We start from the raw sequence: 16,302 nt of genomic DNA, 5'->3' as shown, positions 1-16,302 counted from the left end.
TCTGGCCACATGTCCTCTGACGGCCCCGGTGCATAGGCTCCGGGGATGGGGGGCCGGGGGGCGGGTGGTGCGGTCCTCAGAGGGACAACCCCCTTCCTCGGGGGCGCCAACCGGCCGGGCGGCCTGGATGCGGCGGCGAGCTGGGGAGCCCGAGGCCGCAGGGGCATCAGCACGCTGCTGCTCCCCACGCGGACGCCAGTGGCCACTGTGTTGCTAAGAGACACTTCATGGCAACGGTCAGAATCTGTGAGCGACTTTGGATGAAACTTGTCCTCTGAGCCCCAAGAAAATGCGGTGCTTCGTGAAAGATGCTCTTCACTCGCTTGATGGAGGAACCTCGGGGGTGGGTTTCCTCTCATGTGACGGGGAGGCGCCCGACACCGGGCTTGTGGCTCAGTGGTTCTCGGGTACAGAGAGCCCATGGAGAGCCTGATGGGGAGGCTGATGGGGGGGATGATGGGGAGGCTGATGGGGAGGCTTTGATGGGGAGCCTGATGGGGAGGCCCCCGAGAGGCTGGCCTTCTCACGCCGGGTTAGCTGGAGTCGCACAGGAGGAAGCGAAAGGCGCTTCCCAGCAGAAAGGCTCACGGCCTCCAGGAAGGCACGGGCAGTGCTCACAGACCCTTCACCGCCCCTCGTCCCTGCGGCCAGAGACCCTCCCTCTCAGCAGCGCCAGGCACTGGGAAGGCCTGGCGGGGGACACGGCAGGTGTGACATCCCTGGGGGCCACGTCCAGGGAACGGAGGGCCCCTGGCCCGGGCACACTTCCTGAGCTGATGGCGTTCTGTTGGGAAACAGCCCGCAGCGGGGTGAGCCGTGTGGACCAGATGCCACGGTGCAGCCTGGGAGCGCGCACCCCGCCCCTGCCCCGAGGAGCCCTCGTTCAAACTGCCCCCCTCGCCACGCTCACTGTTAAACGGCCGTGAATGTGGGTATACAGGAGGCGCTCAAGAGTATCTCTGGAGTGAGTGGCACATCTTTATGAACCGATATACTAAGGCAAACCCATTGAAAGTGGAAAGAAATTTTCAGAAGAGAAAGAAGAGAGCGTTAGGCAGAGTCCGATGACAGGGTGCAGAGTTTATTACTCCTGGAAGGGCAGCTGGGAAGAAGGAGCAGAGCAGGAGAGGCAGCCGCGCGCAGGCGTGCAGGGGCGCGGCGCAGGGAAAGCCCCGGCCTCTCCTGGCTGGGCGTCCGTGCGAAGTCCGTGCAACGACAGTGGACAGGTGCCCGAGGGGCCCTGCCCACGTGGCTCGCGTCCTCTGAAGCGCCCCGATATGTACAAGTCTACAGAACGCCCAGCGACAAAGCTCTCCCGGCCCCGGGTCCTGCGCACAGGTCGGGCGGCCGTCGGCCAGGGGCCCAAGCAAAGGTCACGTCACCCGACAGCCGGTGGCTGCGCAGCACGGAGCACACGGAGGAAGACAGCCACCAGCGGCCCCAGCACAGTGTCCACTGAAAAGGCTCCTCGTCTACAGCCCAGGGATGAGGGCCAGGGGCCAGGGACGCACACGCACATGTCCTGACGACGCTTCCGCGTGGGGGGAGCCGCTCCCGAGGGCCAGGAGCCCCGCCGCACACCGCACACGTGTGGCCTCCCTGCGCCGCTCACCTCCGCGCCCACTCGTTCGGGCGTCCGTCGGGAGGAACAGCTGTGCCTGTTCCAGGCCCGGGAGCCCCAGGCTCCTACCCCGCGGCGCCCCCTGCGGAGGACCCGGATGCTCTTCGAGGCCACGCGGGGCTCGACCAGTGGCTCAAGACAATGGCTATTTGGTTTTCAGTCTCGAAAACAAATCGCTAAAAATGCACGTTTTAGGATGAGCGCATATGTTTTCAGAAACTCCCCGGGCCCTGCTTAGAGGCAGGAGGGGGCCCAGCAGCCACCGCTCGGACGCGCCCCCTTTCCTGGGACATCACATGGCCCTGACCGCTTGCCCGGAGCCTCTCGGCGACCCGTCCTGGCCACACGCACATGCGCTCCTTTTAGGAAAGGCAGAGGGGGCCCACGGGACTGTGGCAGCAGAGGCCACGTGGGGCCACCTCGCCAGGTACAGGTTTGCGGGTAGAGGGGGAGCGGCCGGGGCGGTTTCTGTTTTATCGGGAATTGAGTGAGCGACGGCGGGCGGGCGGCGGGTGACGGAGGGTCAGGGGTCTGCAGGGCGGTCAAACCTGGAGGTACCTGGTCTCTGAGGTCCGGCCGAGTCCTGCGGGGTGGGGGTGGGCGGCAGTAAAGTGCTGTTGGGGCTGCTGATGTCCCCCTCCCCCGTGAGAGTCAGGTCGGCCACATGCTCGCCCTCCATGGTCTGGACGCCCCCGGCCTCGGCTTCCTGAGCGGGGGGCGAGGGGGTCTGGGGGGCACTGGCAGGCGGGCTGCCGGCCGAGCTGGGGCTCGTGCCCGGGCTCCCGTGGCAGTCTCGGACGGGCCCCCACGGCTCCTGAGCCCGGGGAGCCGTTTCCTTGCCGTTGGTGGTCAGGCTCCTCTTGCCGAGGCCCCCGGCCCCGGTGGGCGAGGAGGGCGCCAGCTCCATGGGGCCGGGAGGCAAACGCAGAAACTCGGGGAGCACCAGGTCCTCCTTCCTCAGCAGCCCGCGCTGGTCGTCTGCTCGGTTGCTCTGAGCTTTGGAAATGAGCTCGAAAAACTCTATTGGAAAAAAACAACAAACCCACATTGACCAAGGTTTAGGGAGGCTCAGAGCCAGGCACGCACAGCAAAAAGTTCACCGTCTGGAAGGCTCTGGTCGTGGGCTGTCCCACTGCCCTGAACTATAGGCCGCGGGCCGACCGGGCGCTGCCACCCGTTGCCATCCGCACCCTCAGAGCTGTGGGGGAGCCCCCTCCCTGAAAACTAAGTCGTGTGAGGTCTAGACTCAGACAGACTGTGCGGGCAGCTTTAGCGGTGAGTCTGCTGCCCATACTCTGACTACCCTCTTGACGGTTAGGGGGAGCCGCCCGGGGCACGAGCGAGCCCGCGGCCCCAAGGAGGGCAGCAAGAGAAAGCCGGGCCTCAAGGGGTCACCACCGCTGGCAGAAGGTGGTCCGTCTCCCACCTTCCTGGGGGCCGCGGCCGCCGGCCCTTTGCCTCTGGCCTCCTCGCTGCCTCCTCCCAGGCTCCGGCCCTCCCACCTGGGCCGACTGCCAGCTGTCGCTGGAGTTCACAGTTCAAGGTAGACGAGTCTAAGACTCTGAACTTTCTCCAGCATGTAAATTACACTCTTAACTTTTGAATAATGACCAGGAGTTTAAAATCTCAAATCTTAGTGACTCAAGGCAGCGAGTGTGCATGTGTCACTGGAAGCTGGAGGAGGCGGGGGGGGGGGGGGGGGGGNCATGTAAATTACACTCTTAACTTTTGAATAATGACCAGGAGTTTAAAATCTCAAATCTTAGTGACTCAAGGCAGCGAGTGTGCATGTGTCACTGGAAGCTGGAGGGGGCGGCTCAGGTGGGCCTTCGCGGGGGGGGGCTAGCTGTGAGCCCAGCTGACTAGGAAGCGCTCCCCGGGTCAAACTTCTAGCACAGTAACAGCTGTTAGCTTTGATTCTGCTGTTACAAGCTTTCAGAAGAAAAAGAAGTTTCCATAATAGATCCCCTGTCCTTGGGTCTTGGGCCACCCTTCCTCTCTCCCCTGCAGGCCCAGGGAGTACAGGGCATCAGGCCCAACAGGCTTCCCCAGGGCTCTGGCCAGCAAGGTCAGTGAGCCCAGGGCCCTCCCTGCTGTCCCCGCCCCCCCGGCCCGGGCCCCCACGCTGCACCCCTCGAGGGCAGTGCCTGGCTCCTAACGGCCCGATGCCCAGTCTGAAAAGTGGGAAGAGTTACACCGAGAGTTGCGGCCCGACGCAGGGGTGAGGGGCCTTCTCAGTGTGGCCGGGGCAGTGTCCTTCTGATTTCACTAACTCGAGAAGGTTCTAACGGTTGCCCTGGAAAACTGGCATCGCATTCACTAGAAAATGCAGAAGTTTTAAAAAGTACACATACCCTCTGCTTCGTCCAAATTAATTTTCTGATATTTTTTTTTCCCAATCTTTGCAATAGATTCTTCTCTCTTTGAAAGCCGGGGATCCCTAGCATTTTTTCCATTTTCTCCTTTTATTTTAATAGAATTAGACTTGCCTAGTGTTCTCTCCTCTCCCTGCATTAGAAGGAAAGTCAGAGTACACACAAGCCGTCAGTTCGAGGCAGAGAGGGCCCCTGCGACACACCGCGTCGACACACGCTTCACGTGTCTTGTGGGAAAGGCGGTCGCAGTGATGATGATTACAAGAACACCCCACCCCCAACACAGGGGAACGAACGGAGAGCCGGCGGCCCAGGGTTGGGGGGAGCCAGGCCCCTGCAGGGAAGCAGGGGTGCGGGGCCGGCCCGAGCAGAGAGCTGGTGGACACGGACGGGCGACAGGCAGAGGGGCGTGAGGGGCCCGGCCGGAGCCGCACCATCCAGGGGCGAGGAGACCTGGCGGGCAAGGCCAGGGGGGAATTACCGTAGCCGAGTGATTTCTGGAACTGGAATTTACTGCCGTGTTCTGTTTGCCTGGTACACTTTTCTGTTTGTCTGTGGAAATTGAACATAATGAGACAGGCTTTACAATTACGGCGAATTACAAGTCCGTTTAACTACAATCACATTTATACGGTTTTGAGAGAAGGCTGTAGAGAAGCCAAAGCTATTAGAGATGCCTCATTTGAGAGGCACATACAGGCCAGACCGCTGGTTTGGAGACCACCCTGTCCCACCCACCACATCTGGGGCAGGGTGGTGTGAAGACGGTGTGCAGGGGTGGAGGGGGCAGGGGGCATGGCGCCTCCACCCTGCAGCTATGGGGACTTTGGGGACGTGGTGAAAGGAAAGCTCCTTTCAGGTACTCTTTGGTATGAAAATTCTCTAGAAAGCAGGAGATTCTCCCATTCATGGTGAGTTTTCAAATATGGCCCCTGCCCCAAGTCAGGGCTGGGCCGGGCTCTGGTGGCACCAGAGGTCCGAGGCCGCCGGCCCAGGAGCAGCTCGGGCAGTAGCCGTGCTCCCGCGTGCGGGCAACTCCGCACACACCCTGGCGCACCTGCCCGGAGCGCCACCGTCATCCCACCCGGCTCGGGCCCCAGAGAGAGGACACGGCGTTCTCTAGCACGGGGGCGGGGGGGGGGGGGGGGGGGGGCGGACGATCTCTCCTCAGCAGCAAGGGGGAAGAGGAGCAGGGGACGCTGCAGGCAGAGCGGCCACCCCAGGGGACAGAGACATGTGAGCCGAGCCACGGTTCAGAGCAGAGCACGCCCCCGCCGGGAGGGAGCTGGGACAGGGAAGCCGTAGCCCTAAGTTGCATCCGGCAGCTCCCTGCAAAGTATCTCATTGCCAGGGGACTCGGCAGACAGTTCCAGAAAGCCCTCTCCGGGAGGCGTGCTTCCTACTGTCCTCCCCTAGAGGGGGGCTGGGTGTCCTGAGGACAGCAGGGGCCCCTGAGGCATCAGGGCGAAGCGTGGGGGATGGACTGCTGACCCCAAGGGGGCAGCCGGCTGTGGGGACCCCGGCCTGCGTCCCTCGTGCGCAGCACCTTGAGGCCTCTCAGAGGGGAGCACTCTCCGGCCGAAGGCTTGGACACGGGGCGTGGTGGAGCCTCGGAGCAATCCTGTGGGGGTCCCGGCAGGCCTGCTGCCCCCTCTGACAGCGGAGAGGACACCGTGGCCCCCAGTCCCGTGCCCTCCTGCCCGCGGTCAGGGCTGGACCAGGCTGGGGGCGAACGCCGCCACGGCAGGGGGCTGCAAGGCCCTGTGAGGCCCCGGATGATACCACCGGGTAGCAGGGCTGGGGGCTTTCGGGAGGCAGAGCGAAGGGGACCCCAGCAGGCTTGGGGGCCACCAGGGGAAGCCTCAGGGCCTCGCTTGCACTTACCTTTTCCCCTGGAGGGCTCCTTTTCCTCCAAGATGACCCGCTGCCCGTCCAGGCTGGATATGGGGGCGCCGAGGTCCAGGGGCTCCTTCTCTCCACTCTAGAAGCAGAGATTGTGCATGGAGTAACTCACCTGGGTCGGAAATTTCTGGAACAGCTGTGTGTGGTCCAGCTGCTGACAGATATATCCTGCCCCCCCAGGTCTTGTCACCTCGGCAGGGCTTCCTCAGGGCGCTCCGTAGGCACCCAGCCAACGCGCAGGGGCCTGACCTGGGGCCGGCCACACGCTCCTGACATGGGTACCACGGATTCTGAGCAGCGGCCAGCCTTCAGGGACGCTGGCGGCCTGAGGGATGTGTGTGTGCAGGGCTGCCGGCCGGCACCTCGTGGAACAAGACCAGAATGGGGTGAGGGGGAGCGCTCGCTGAACCCTGCGGACGCCTCAGTCCACAGACCCCACGTTTTAAACATGGCGTTGACTCTGCACACCATTCCTCGCCTGGACGAGGTGAGCGTGAAAACCCGCCTCCCTGGCCCTCGGACGTGGCTGGAGGGCAGATGACGAGAGCAACCCGTCTCCTCTGCAGACAAGCAGGCAGAGGCGACGGTTCACGGAGCCACCCGAGGCCCTGGGGCGGTGCCTTGACCGTGGCCGCGGGGCCTGCCCTTCTCTCCTCGGGGAGGCCACCTGCTGTCCGGGCCACACCGCTATTCAAAGAAAGGGACTTGAACTTGCAGTGTGCCTTCCCGAGTTCCATCAGTCGAGAGAACAATAAAAGCGACCAGATGCCAGGCCGGAGCGACTGGCGCCAGACATGAGGAAATGGGCCGACGGCTGGCGGGTCTGTCCTGTCTCCACGTTCCCCGCCTGCGTGGGCCCCATTCACTGAAGACGCCACGTCTGTCACAACCCACGCCACAAGAATTCTCCGTGGCCGGAGCCCTGGGGCGGCCGACCCGCTCTTCCCATGAGGGTCTCGGCAGCCAGAAAGCAGCTCACCCAGTAACAAGCCCAGGAGACGTGCCCAAGACCAGCCCCCTCTACAGACAGGGCAGCTAAGGCAGAGAGCAGCGAAGCCCTGGCTCAGATCTCGGAGGAAGAGCGGGCAGGCTGGGTGGAGCCCAGGCTGCGTCCCTCTCTGTCCAGTGTGGTCCGGACTCTGACACGGGACTCAGGAATTGTAAACAAGAGGGCGCCTGAGGCCCTCAGCCAAAGGCGGGCAGCTGCTGGGGGTGCGGGACGTACCAGTGTCCCCGGCTCTCTGCCAGCTGGTCGGATCTGCACACGGCGGGGACACTCCAGGGCTTTTTAGTTGTTTGGTCCTCATTTTGGTGTCCATGGACCCAAACTACATCTCAGCTATCACCCGGAGCCCGCCGGGAGCCGTGTAAATAAACAAGGGGCATTTCCGCTTATAGGACGCTTGCCCACAGGGCCTCGGCGTGCCCGCCCCCCCCCCACCGGTCACACACCGGCATGTGTGGAGTGCCAGAGGCAGCCACCCACTCCCGCCCCCCCACCCCCGGTCCCACAGCCCACGCGCACAAGCAGGCATGGAGCGTGCCTCCTGGGGAACACAGCCACAAGCCCCCCCACCCCGCCACTCACCAGTCTGGCCACCAGCTCATTCAGGTGCAGGCCGTACTTGGCCACCACGGGCCTCAGGACTTCTGTGACGGGCTTGGTGGGCTTGGCCTTGAGTCCCACTGACCGGTTGATGGGAACCAGATCCAGCCTAGTTGGAGGAGGAGGAACGTGAACATATTTGCTGCAAACATACACTCAGATGTTCCTTCTCGAGGACAGAACGATGCAGCGCCCACAGGTGGCCCGGGGCACCTTCGGGTTCAGCGGCTCAGCGCCAGGCTGGGGCCGGGATGCGCCTTCGGCTGGAGAAGGAAGCGGCAGGCGCGTCTCTGGGGTCTTGAGGGGGCTGTCGCACGCGGCAAAGCGCGGGCCCCTCTCGCTGCGGGGCCGTCCCCGCCCACCCACCCCTGCGGCACGACGGAGGGGCACCGTCCGCGGGCTCCGGGGGCTCTGGGCTGCGGCTGCCACCCCCAGCCCACAGAGCGGGTGCCTGGCAGGGACGCCCCAGAGACGGATGTGAGGCCCCGGAGACCCCGCAGAGCAGCGCTGGCGGTTTTCATACCGAAACAAAGTCCGCTTTTCCAGCCGCAAGTCCCGAGACTCCAAGATGCTGCTGTCTTGATGCAGCACCAGAGGCTGTGCAAGCGAGGAAAGAACAGAGACTCGAACCGGACCCCCACTCCACCTGCCCCGCCCCGGACGCGCGCCCAGGGCATGGCCCTCGCTCCCCCTGCCCTCCCCCCCAAAGGTCCCGCCCCCCAGGCAGACCCCCGCAGGGCCCCTACCTTGTCCCCGCCCACCAGGAAGAGGTCCACCGCCGCCCCGTTGATGCCGTGCTGCTCGCAGAGCCCAGCCAGGACCTCCTTGATGGACAGCCCGGCCCTGACCACCACCACGCAGGACGTGCCGTCGGGGAGCTGGATGCAGCAGTGCCTGGCGGCCCTGTCCCGCTCGGGCACCGAGGTCCTGCAGGCCTCCGACTGGGGAGCCAGGAGACGGGGGTCACGACAGTGCGCAGACCACCCGAGAAGCCCCCCCCCCCACGCCGGCCTGCGTGCAGCGCTGACGGAGTCGGCGGGCCTCCGAGGAAGCGCAGGAGAAAGGGCTCTCCAGTGCTTCCCGACCTGCCAACCACTCACGGGGGCCACGTGTGCCTCCTGAGCCTCTGTGCTCTGAACAGGACGCGCCCTTCACGTGTCGTTTTCAGGGCCCGGGTTGGGCCGCGGCGCTGGAGGCAGACGGGGTGGTTCTGTGGCGCCCACCCCGGCCTCGCAGCCCGGGGCACTGGGGACCCGCCAGGCAAGCCGACTGCGCGCCGAGGGCCTGCGGCCCCACCCAGTCTGGGAGGCCCCTCCGCTGCCTCCCCTGGTCTTTCTGCCTCTTCCCACCGAGCTCCCAGCCTGGAGGCCTCTCCCGGAGGGACGGGCTTGGACGGCACGCGGGCCTGAGGCCGGGCTGGGGGAGGGAGAGGGGGGACCAGGCGGGGACACGCCCTGAGGGGTGAGACCCCTCCCGCAGACACCAGCCGGCAGGTCCGAGAAACCAGTGACGCCGTTTTGTCCTGATATTTCCATACGTTACCCAACGCTCAGCACAGCAAGCGCAGGGGCAGGGCTGTGAGGGGCACAGTAGGACCTCGGCCCCACCCTCCTCTAGGGGCTGGCAGACCACCTCCCGCCCAGGCCGGCGTGAGGGCGGGCCCAGGCCTCAGGTGCCCTTTCTGCCCAGAGGATGCTCGACGCCCCTCCCTGGGTGAGGATGTGGCCGGCCCTGAGCAGTGAGACACACATGCGCAGGGGGAGGTTGGGGCGGAGAGAGGCAGGTTCGGGGCACTGCGGGCCGAGGCTTTCAGAAATCGCAGTCTGTGATTTCATCGTCTGCGTTATTCACAGACCAAGCCGGAAGCTCAGGAAGTGGCTATTTAGCACCTGGTCCCAGCACCAGGACCCCCACCCGGACGTGGGGGCCCCCGAGTGGGCAGGGTGTGGATGAGGGGCTAGCCCGCGGCCCTGTTCGTGCGGCAGACCTTAGGTCTATCCGCGACGCTCCCCTGGTCTCTGTGTTACAGAAATCTCCGTGGCCCTGACGTGGTTTCAGGAAGTGGAGCTTGCAGGTGGCAGGCTGGTTATAAAACGGCCCCGCCCACTCCCTTCCCATGGGTGCCGGTGCAGCAAGTAAGGTTCTTTGTCATAAGCCAGGGTCTCCGGTGGCTTGCTGGCCGGCAGCAGCAGTTAAGTGGCTCGACCGTCCCCGCTCTACCTGCGCACGGTGTCACCAAAGAGGAGAGGGTATTCCGCGAGCACAAGCTAGGAGGCCGTCCACACCCGCTGCTCCCTGTCTACCCCTCAGCTGGCCGAGGTTGGGGCCACGGCGCAGGTGCCCTCAGGGCAGCCCCCACAAGCAGAAGCATGAACACAGGGAGGTGGGAGGTGACGGGTGTCCACACGTGGGACAAAGCTTCAAAGCATCCGTTTGCCCTTAGTGGGAGTTTGAACAACGGTAACTGCATGAGAACAGAACGATGTCAGCAACAAAGCCAGAAATACATTCAGTGCTCGAGCCGCACCCCCCTGGGTGCCAAACGGGTCCCCATGCACCCAGGGGCCGTGGCCCCATGTCGGCGGCACATGCATTTGTCAGGCTTTGTGAATGTGGGCTTCTTGAGGCTCAACACGGGGGCGGATTTCTCGAATCCGCTGTGGCCTTTGGGACAGGGGCGGCAGTGACTTACCAGGTCCAGGCTCCCGGCAGAGGACACGGAGCCCTGTGATTCGCGGCGGCCCAGGCCTCCGTTGGCGTGCAGGGGCTCTTGAGGGGGGGACACAGTGACTCAGCACCCGACGGCCAGCTTTCCCCACTCTGCGCTCGACCCGGGGCCCGACTTCCTCGGTCACATCCCCGTCTCCACCCCTTCGGACCAAGCAGACCAGGGACGTGGAGAAGCCTCTTGGAGGCGCCCCCTCAGCGAGACTGTGCTCTCCACTCTTGGCCACGGGGGCCCCCAGACACGCAAGCACACGCTCCTGAGGCGTAGGATTTTCACTTCAACGCATGGCTTCTGGGCCTAAACGGGCAGCAGCAATCTCCCCAGCCAGTCACCGCGTCTGCACCCATGCCCACTGCCTGTCTTACCACTAAGCGCTCAGGGAGCCAACAGCCCTGCCATCCGCCACCACCAGCTGGACTCACCCCGACCTCTGGCTAACCTGAGGTCCTGAGCACGGACACACAACGGCCCGTCATGCCGCTGAGCAGGCCGGGCGCCAGGGGAACGCCGTCCCTGGTCCCACCGCCCTCCTGGCCCGCGGGCCCACCTTCCAGATCCCCAGACGACCAAGTCGGACTTGCCGGGGAGCGCCCCGGCATCAGGGTTTAGAGGCCGTTCTAGATGATTCTCTAAAGATCTGCCAGGTGCAGGGGCCCCAGACTCCCGGGTTCTCAGGGGCCCCGAGCCCATCTAACAGCCGCTCCTGCCCCTGCGCGGCCTCTCACTGACTGAATTCTGCAGGTCTGTCCACCCACAGCCCCACCTCCATCCCCGCAGGGTGCGCTGGCCTGAGTGGGGAGCGGGCTGGAATGCACCCTCACCCCCTCTTGCAAAAGGCACTAAAGCCGCCCTATTTCACCCCAGCTGGCCCGCCCCCCAGGGGGCTATGCGCGCGGACACAGCGCCGCATTCCGCGCATGCCCCGGACGGGCCCTCCCACACGGCTGGCGGACCCGGCCAGGCCACCCCAGCTGCACGCCACGCACCGCTGGCATGCTCGCCGTGCTCCTTCTTCTTCTGGGACCGCCCGGTGCTCCTGGTCCTGGACCAAGAGAAGAAAGCTCCTTTCCGTTTCTTGTCGCTGTCCTCGTCCCCCAGCTCTTCATTCAGGGATCTTCCCGACCTCGATTTTCCACTCAGCTGTCATCCAACGGAGATGTTAACATAGCGTAACATTATTTTAAAAATGTTTTAACGTTGATTTATTTTTGAGAGAGAGAATGTGAGCAGGGGAGGGGCAGAGAGAGAGGGAGACACAGAATCCGAAACAGGCTCCAGGCTCTGAGCTGTCAGCACAGAGCCCGACGTGGGGCTTAAACACCTGAACCGTGAGATCATGACCTGAGATGAAGTCGGACGCTCAACCGACTGGGCCACCCAGGCGCCCTAGCGTAACATTATTTTAACACGATGTCAAGTGTGAAAGGAGGCTGGAGAGAGGTGCAGGCGGCCCCGTGGGGCTGATGGGCCGCAGGGGGGCTCCTAGTGGCTGGAGCCCCGCCCCCAGCCCTGGGCAGAGGATGCGTCCCAGGAGGGCTGGGTCCTGGTGAGAAGAGCCACCCCTGCCCCGCCCTCCCCCCCAGCAGCTCCCATCTGCCGGAAGGACGTGGCGAGCGTGCACGTGCAGGTACCTTCTTGGGCGTGGACACGCCTGAGTGCTCCGAGCTGACGCTGCCCTTGGAGGCCGGGCTGCTGGGCACCTGCTGCGCGTCGGGGAGCGAGCGGCCTTCCACCTCGGCCAGGATGCACTCCTGGTACAGCTGGGACTTGAGGAAGCGAGTGTAGCTATCGAACTTCATCAGGTTGAAGATCTGCAGAGTGCACGCGCCACGCGTTAGCCTCACAAGCCGCCGGAGCGTGTGGCCCCGGCCTGCCCGCCGTGGCCGCTCCCAGGCCAGCTCAGGCCACGCCGGCCTCTCCTTCCTCACTCCCGGGCCCCGCGAGTCCCAGCCGCTCACAGGAAGTCGGCACCGGGAGCGGACTCCGGGCATCGACCGTGTTGTCCTGGACAAGCCTCCCTTTGGTAAATAAGAACGAAGCCACGTAAGCAGAAATCTGAAGGAAGTGGGAACTGCCTGGAAACTACTTTCCTCCATCATCTGTCACATCACTCGTAGGATTTAGCTACAGAAGTGCTCCCTCAGAAGGGCCACGTGCTCTAAGGGATATTTGTTGCTATAACAAATAACGGTGCACCTTTTTATCACGTTGATGGCCTAGAATGGAAAAGCCGTGGGGCGTGCACACCCGCGGACCCATGACGTCACACGGAGGCACACGCACGTGTGACCACAGACGGGGCCCACCCGCCCGCGTCCACCCCGTTGAACCCCCTCCTCTGGCCCTGGTGGCCTGCCGCGAGCACGCTGTCCCGCGGGGAGCGAGCCCTGGCCAGGGGCCCCATCACCTGGAGCTGCTGCTCCTTGAACATGTCGGGGTGTGGGGCGCTGAGGATGTCGTCCGCCAGCTGCGCCTGGCTGTCGATGTTGACGGGGGTGGTGGCCTTGCTGCACAGGAACTTGCTGAAGATCTCGCGGGCCCTGTAGGAAAGCTGCCAGGACGCAGGGTGAGCGGGCCGCACGGGACATGGGCCTCTCGCGTGCAAGGGTGCCGCTGGGGTCGCCATGTTCCGAGCGCCCGACGCAAGCCCAGCATGGCAGGTGCACCTTCCTAGGGCCCGGGGGGCACTGCTCGCTTGGGCAAATACAGGCCAAGCCAGGGTACTTTCCACCCAACACACTCCTCCCTGACTTTTTCCAGCGGGCGCTGCTGCGGCCCAAGGGCCACCGAGAGGCACGCGGTGTGCCGGGCAGATGGGGGCTCCCGCACCGCGGACAGCGGAGCTGCACAAACGCACTCGCTCAGGGGACTCTCCTGCCAGGGAACTAAGTCCCCTTCCAACACACGGAGCGGCAGTGCGTCCATGGATCAAAGCGTTACGGGCGTTTCTGCAAACCACGTTCAGGCAAAATTAAATGTCACATATATTAAGAAACTTATTATGAAAAAGAGGTGTTTTGGGGGCGCCTGTGTGGCTCAGTCAGTCCAGCATCCGACTTTGGCTCAGGTTATGATATCGCAGTTCGTGGGTTCGGCCCCGCGTCGGGCTCTGTGCTGACAGCTCAGAGCCTGGAGCCTGTTTGGGATTCTGTGTCTCCCTCCCTCTCTGCCCCTCCCCTACTCGTGCTCTGTCTCTCTCTCTCTCTCAAAAAGAAAAAAGAGAAAAGAAAAAGAAGGGTTTTTCAATAACCACGTGAGAACAGAATTCACGTGGGCTTCAGCCTGCCCTGGACTCCAGCCCACGGTGAGACCTTCCTACTTCCCGGGAATGAACAAACTCACCTCCTTTTTGTCGTGTGCAGGAACATGATTAAAGTATTCACAGGCCTGCCAGAATAGAATGTTTTCTTCACTGAATTCCTTCCTCAGGAAATCCTAAGAACAACACCATCAGTGAACCCTCACGCGTGGCCAGCCCGCTACCTGCATCCGGCCCCCTCCCGAGCCGTCGCTCCACCCCTGCCTCCTCCGTCTGTCTGCCTTCCACGGGCACCGGGGGCTCCAGGGCCCTCCCTAGCATCACCGAGGGCCCCGGGTCGCACACCTGAAGCTGCCCACACTTCAGGGACCACGCTGCTGTTCACAGCTGTCCCCTCAGGAGCACACACCCTTCCCAGGAGCTGGAGGCTCCGTGCTCCCTGCCACAGGGATGCCCTCCACACGGAGCCCAGGCTGAGCTGGGCGGAGGCCCCTCCACCTGGGGCTCTCGAGTGATGAGCAGGTGGGCGGGGGAGACCCCCGCGGGAGGGCTGCTCGGTGACTCTGCTGCCACCGTCCTTGGGGTGTGGGCCCCAGGTTGTCTTCGAGGAGCCCCGGCAGAGGGCGCAGACGCCCCCCTACTCACCGAGAAGTAGCGAACGCCGAGAGGGTCCTGCAGAAGGCGCTCGAACGACACGGCCCAGCTGGCGGCCCTCCTCTCGCGCAGGCGCCGGCAGCTCTGGACGCTGGGGAGGCTGGCATTGCTGCTGAGGCTGTGGTCGCTCGCGCGGTCCTTCAGGTCAGCGCCGGCCAGCTCTGCGGGACCAGCACAGACCCACCTGCACACGTGTCCCCTACACCGCCCGGCGGCGCCCGGCCTGGCCTCGCGGGTCCCCCCCGTGCCTCTTCTCTAAAACACACAGTCAGTCAACGCAAGGCACCGAGTGCCCACAGTGTGCCCAGCGCTGGCCTGCGGACAGGGCACAGGGCAGGGAACACGACGAACCGGGTCCTCACGCGGCCACACGCGCACGGAGCCGACGCCGCAGACACGCCAGGGCCCCCAGGTGACTCGGCCGGTGAGTTCGGGAGGTGCCGGGTCACCGTGGGGTGAGAGCGAGGGGGGCTCTGTGACCCGAGGGGACGTGTGCCCCATCCTGCAGGGTGCCAGCCCCCACGCAGAATGCCCTGGGACTGGGTAACACACCTGTTGTGGGGACAGCTGACGGGAGCTGGCCCGGAAAACGCCGCGGCTCCTGAGTGTCCACGTTCCCTCATGTTTTGCACAAACTCCTGAATAATCGGCTCCCTTCACAAAGGGAAGGGAGCGCCTGGGGCGCCCCACCCACCGCCTCCCAGGCCACACGGCCATGGCCACACGGCAGGCCTGGCTGGCGAAACCCGAGGGGGAGGGCGCAGGCCGGCCGGGAGCAGGGCCGACACATGTCCCACCGTGGGCGACGTGTCCCCTTCTGCACGGACGGCTCGTCCCGCTGTCCCACACGGGGCTGTTCCCACCCCTGCTCCCAGCACCGAGGACACCGAAGGCTGCGCCACAGCCCGCGGGCCCCACGTGACACGGGTCCGGAGGCTCCCAGGTGCGAGGCCTGGGGGAGCCTGATGAAACGGGGCTCGTGTGTGGCACCCCGTGCCCCTTCACCCGTGCGGCTGCGCCAGGCAGGCCCTCCACGCTGGTGGTGGGAGGGGCCCAGGGGACAGGCCACCCACTGGAAATGTACCTCGTTTGTGCCAAGGGGCTGGACGTGGGGGACGCGAGGGCCGGCGAGGCAGCGGGAAGCCGCCCTGTTCTGATGCCCGCCCATGGCTGTGCGCAGAGCAGTGGGCACAGGCTGGGCCGTGGCCACCACAACACAACCAGAGCCCAGACGACCTCGAGGAGGCCACGGCACAGCACCCCCCACCTCCTGCCCGGGGGGTGGGCAGGACTCATTCAGCGCCGAAGAAGCGTTTAGATGGGAAAAGAAAAGAAAGAAAGAAAGTCAGAGAGTAAGAAGTTAAACTGCGATAGAAAACACGTCAACAACAGAGAAAGTCAGCTGGGAAGTTTCTCTGAGGCTCCGTAGAGCGGCGCGGGGCACGTGTGACATGGAGCCTCGTGGTAGCCCACGCACTGCTCACCGAGGACCGAGGGAGGCCCGGGGCTCGTGGGGACACGTGAAGCCCACAGCGCGTGTGCACGGCAGCGACACACTCAGCACGGGGCCAGCGGTCCTGGCGAGGCCCCCAGAGCGCTTGGTGACTCCGCCATCCCGGGCACGGGGCCGCCTGGCATCGCCCTGGTAGCCAGTCCTGTGTGCAGAAGCCGCCCCAGCAGAGGCCTGGCCGCTCACACTCACACGTTGCGGGCACGCGCACACTCCCGCGCCCTGAGCCGTGTCAGGCGGCGGCAGCGGGGAAGGCGCGTCCCACGGCGGCGACTCTCCCTAACCACCACCTGCCGGACGTGTCTGTTAGAACAGGACAAACTGAGGGGCGCCGGGGGGGCGCGTCGCCTCCTGATTTCCTCACTGTCGTGAGATCGAGCCCCGCGTCGGGCTCTGTGCAGAGCGTGGATCCTGCCTGGGGGTCGGTCTCCCCCTCTCTGCCCCCACCCCCACACTCTGGCTGTAAAAAAAACAAAACTGAACCAGATGAGCTGAGTGTAAGGGTTCACATGGAAAACTAAACGTGAGACGCTGGGAAAACAAACTGAAGCAAAGCCCCCCCCGCCCCTCCCCCTCTTCGCCCCCCGCCCCCTCCCCCTCTTCGCCCCCCGTCCCTCCCCCTCTTCGCCCCCCCCGCCCCCTCCCCC

The 16,302-nt window shown here is 64.5% G+C and overlaps 1 protein-coding gene across 3 annotated transcripts in view; it reads right to left on the bottom strand.

The window, feature by feature from the left end:
• RGS12 (regulator of G protein signaling 12) overlaps positions 1-16,302 on the bottom strand; it is a 91,910-nt gene that overhangs the window by 5,527 nt on the left and 70,081 nt on the right. For 2 of the 3 annotated variants that reach the window (XM_039232133.1, XM_039232135.1), the window contains 13 exons: positions 14,137-14,306; positions 13,575-13,667; positions 12,640-12,783; positions 11,864-12,043; positions 11,219-11,372; positions 10,197-10,273; positions 8,251-8,445; positions 8,028-8,101; positions 7,487-7,613; positions 5,881-5,977; positions 4,478-4,557; positions 3,976-4,129; positions 2,180-2,641 (listed from right to left, as the gene is read on the bottom strand). In XM_039232133.1, the coding sequence (XP_039088064.1) occupies positions 2,180-2,641; positions 3,976-4,129; positions 4,478-4,557; positions 5,881-5,977; positions 7,487-7,613; positions 8,028-8,101; positions 8,251-8,445; positions 10,197-10,273; positions 11,219-11,372; positions 11,864-12,043; positions 12,640-12,783; positions 13,575-13,667; positions 14,137-14,306 (2,007 nt within the window). Of the gene's footprint in view, positions 1-2,179; positions 2,642-3,975; positions 4,130-4,477; positions 4,558-5,880; positions 5,978-7,486; positions 7,614-8,027; positions 8,102-8,250; positions 8,446-10,196; positions 10,274-11,218; positions 11,373-11,863; positions 12,044-12,639; positions 12,784-13,574; positions 13,668-14,136; positions 14,307-16,302 lie in introns of those variants that run through there. The other variant, XM_039232134.1, reaches the window with a different exon arrangement.

This window comes from Hyaena hyaena, unplaced genomic scaffold (genome assembly GCF_003009895.1).
Source record: "Hyaena hyaena isolate Hyena2069 unplaced genomic scaffold, ASM300989v1 scaffold_63, whole genome shotgun sequence".
Lineage (NCBI taxonomy): Eukaryota > Metazoa > Chordata > Mammalia > Carnivora > Hyaenidae > Hyaena > Hyaena hyaena.
This window is presented reverse-complemented; position numbering and strand designations above follow the sequence as displayed.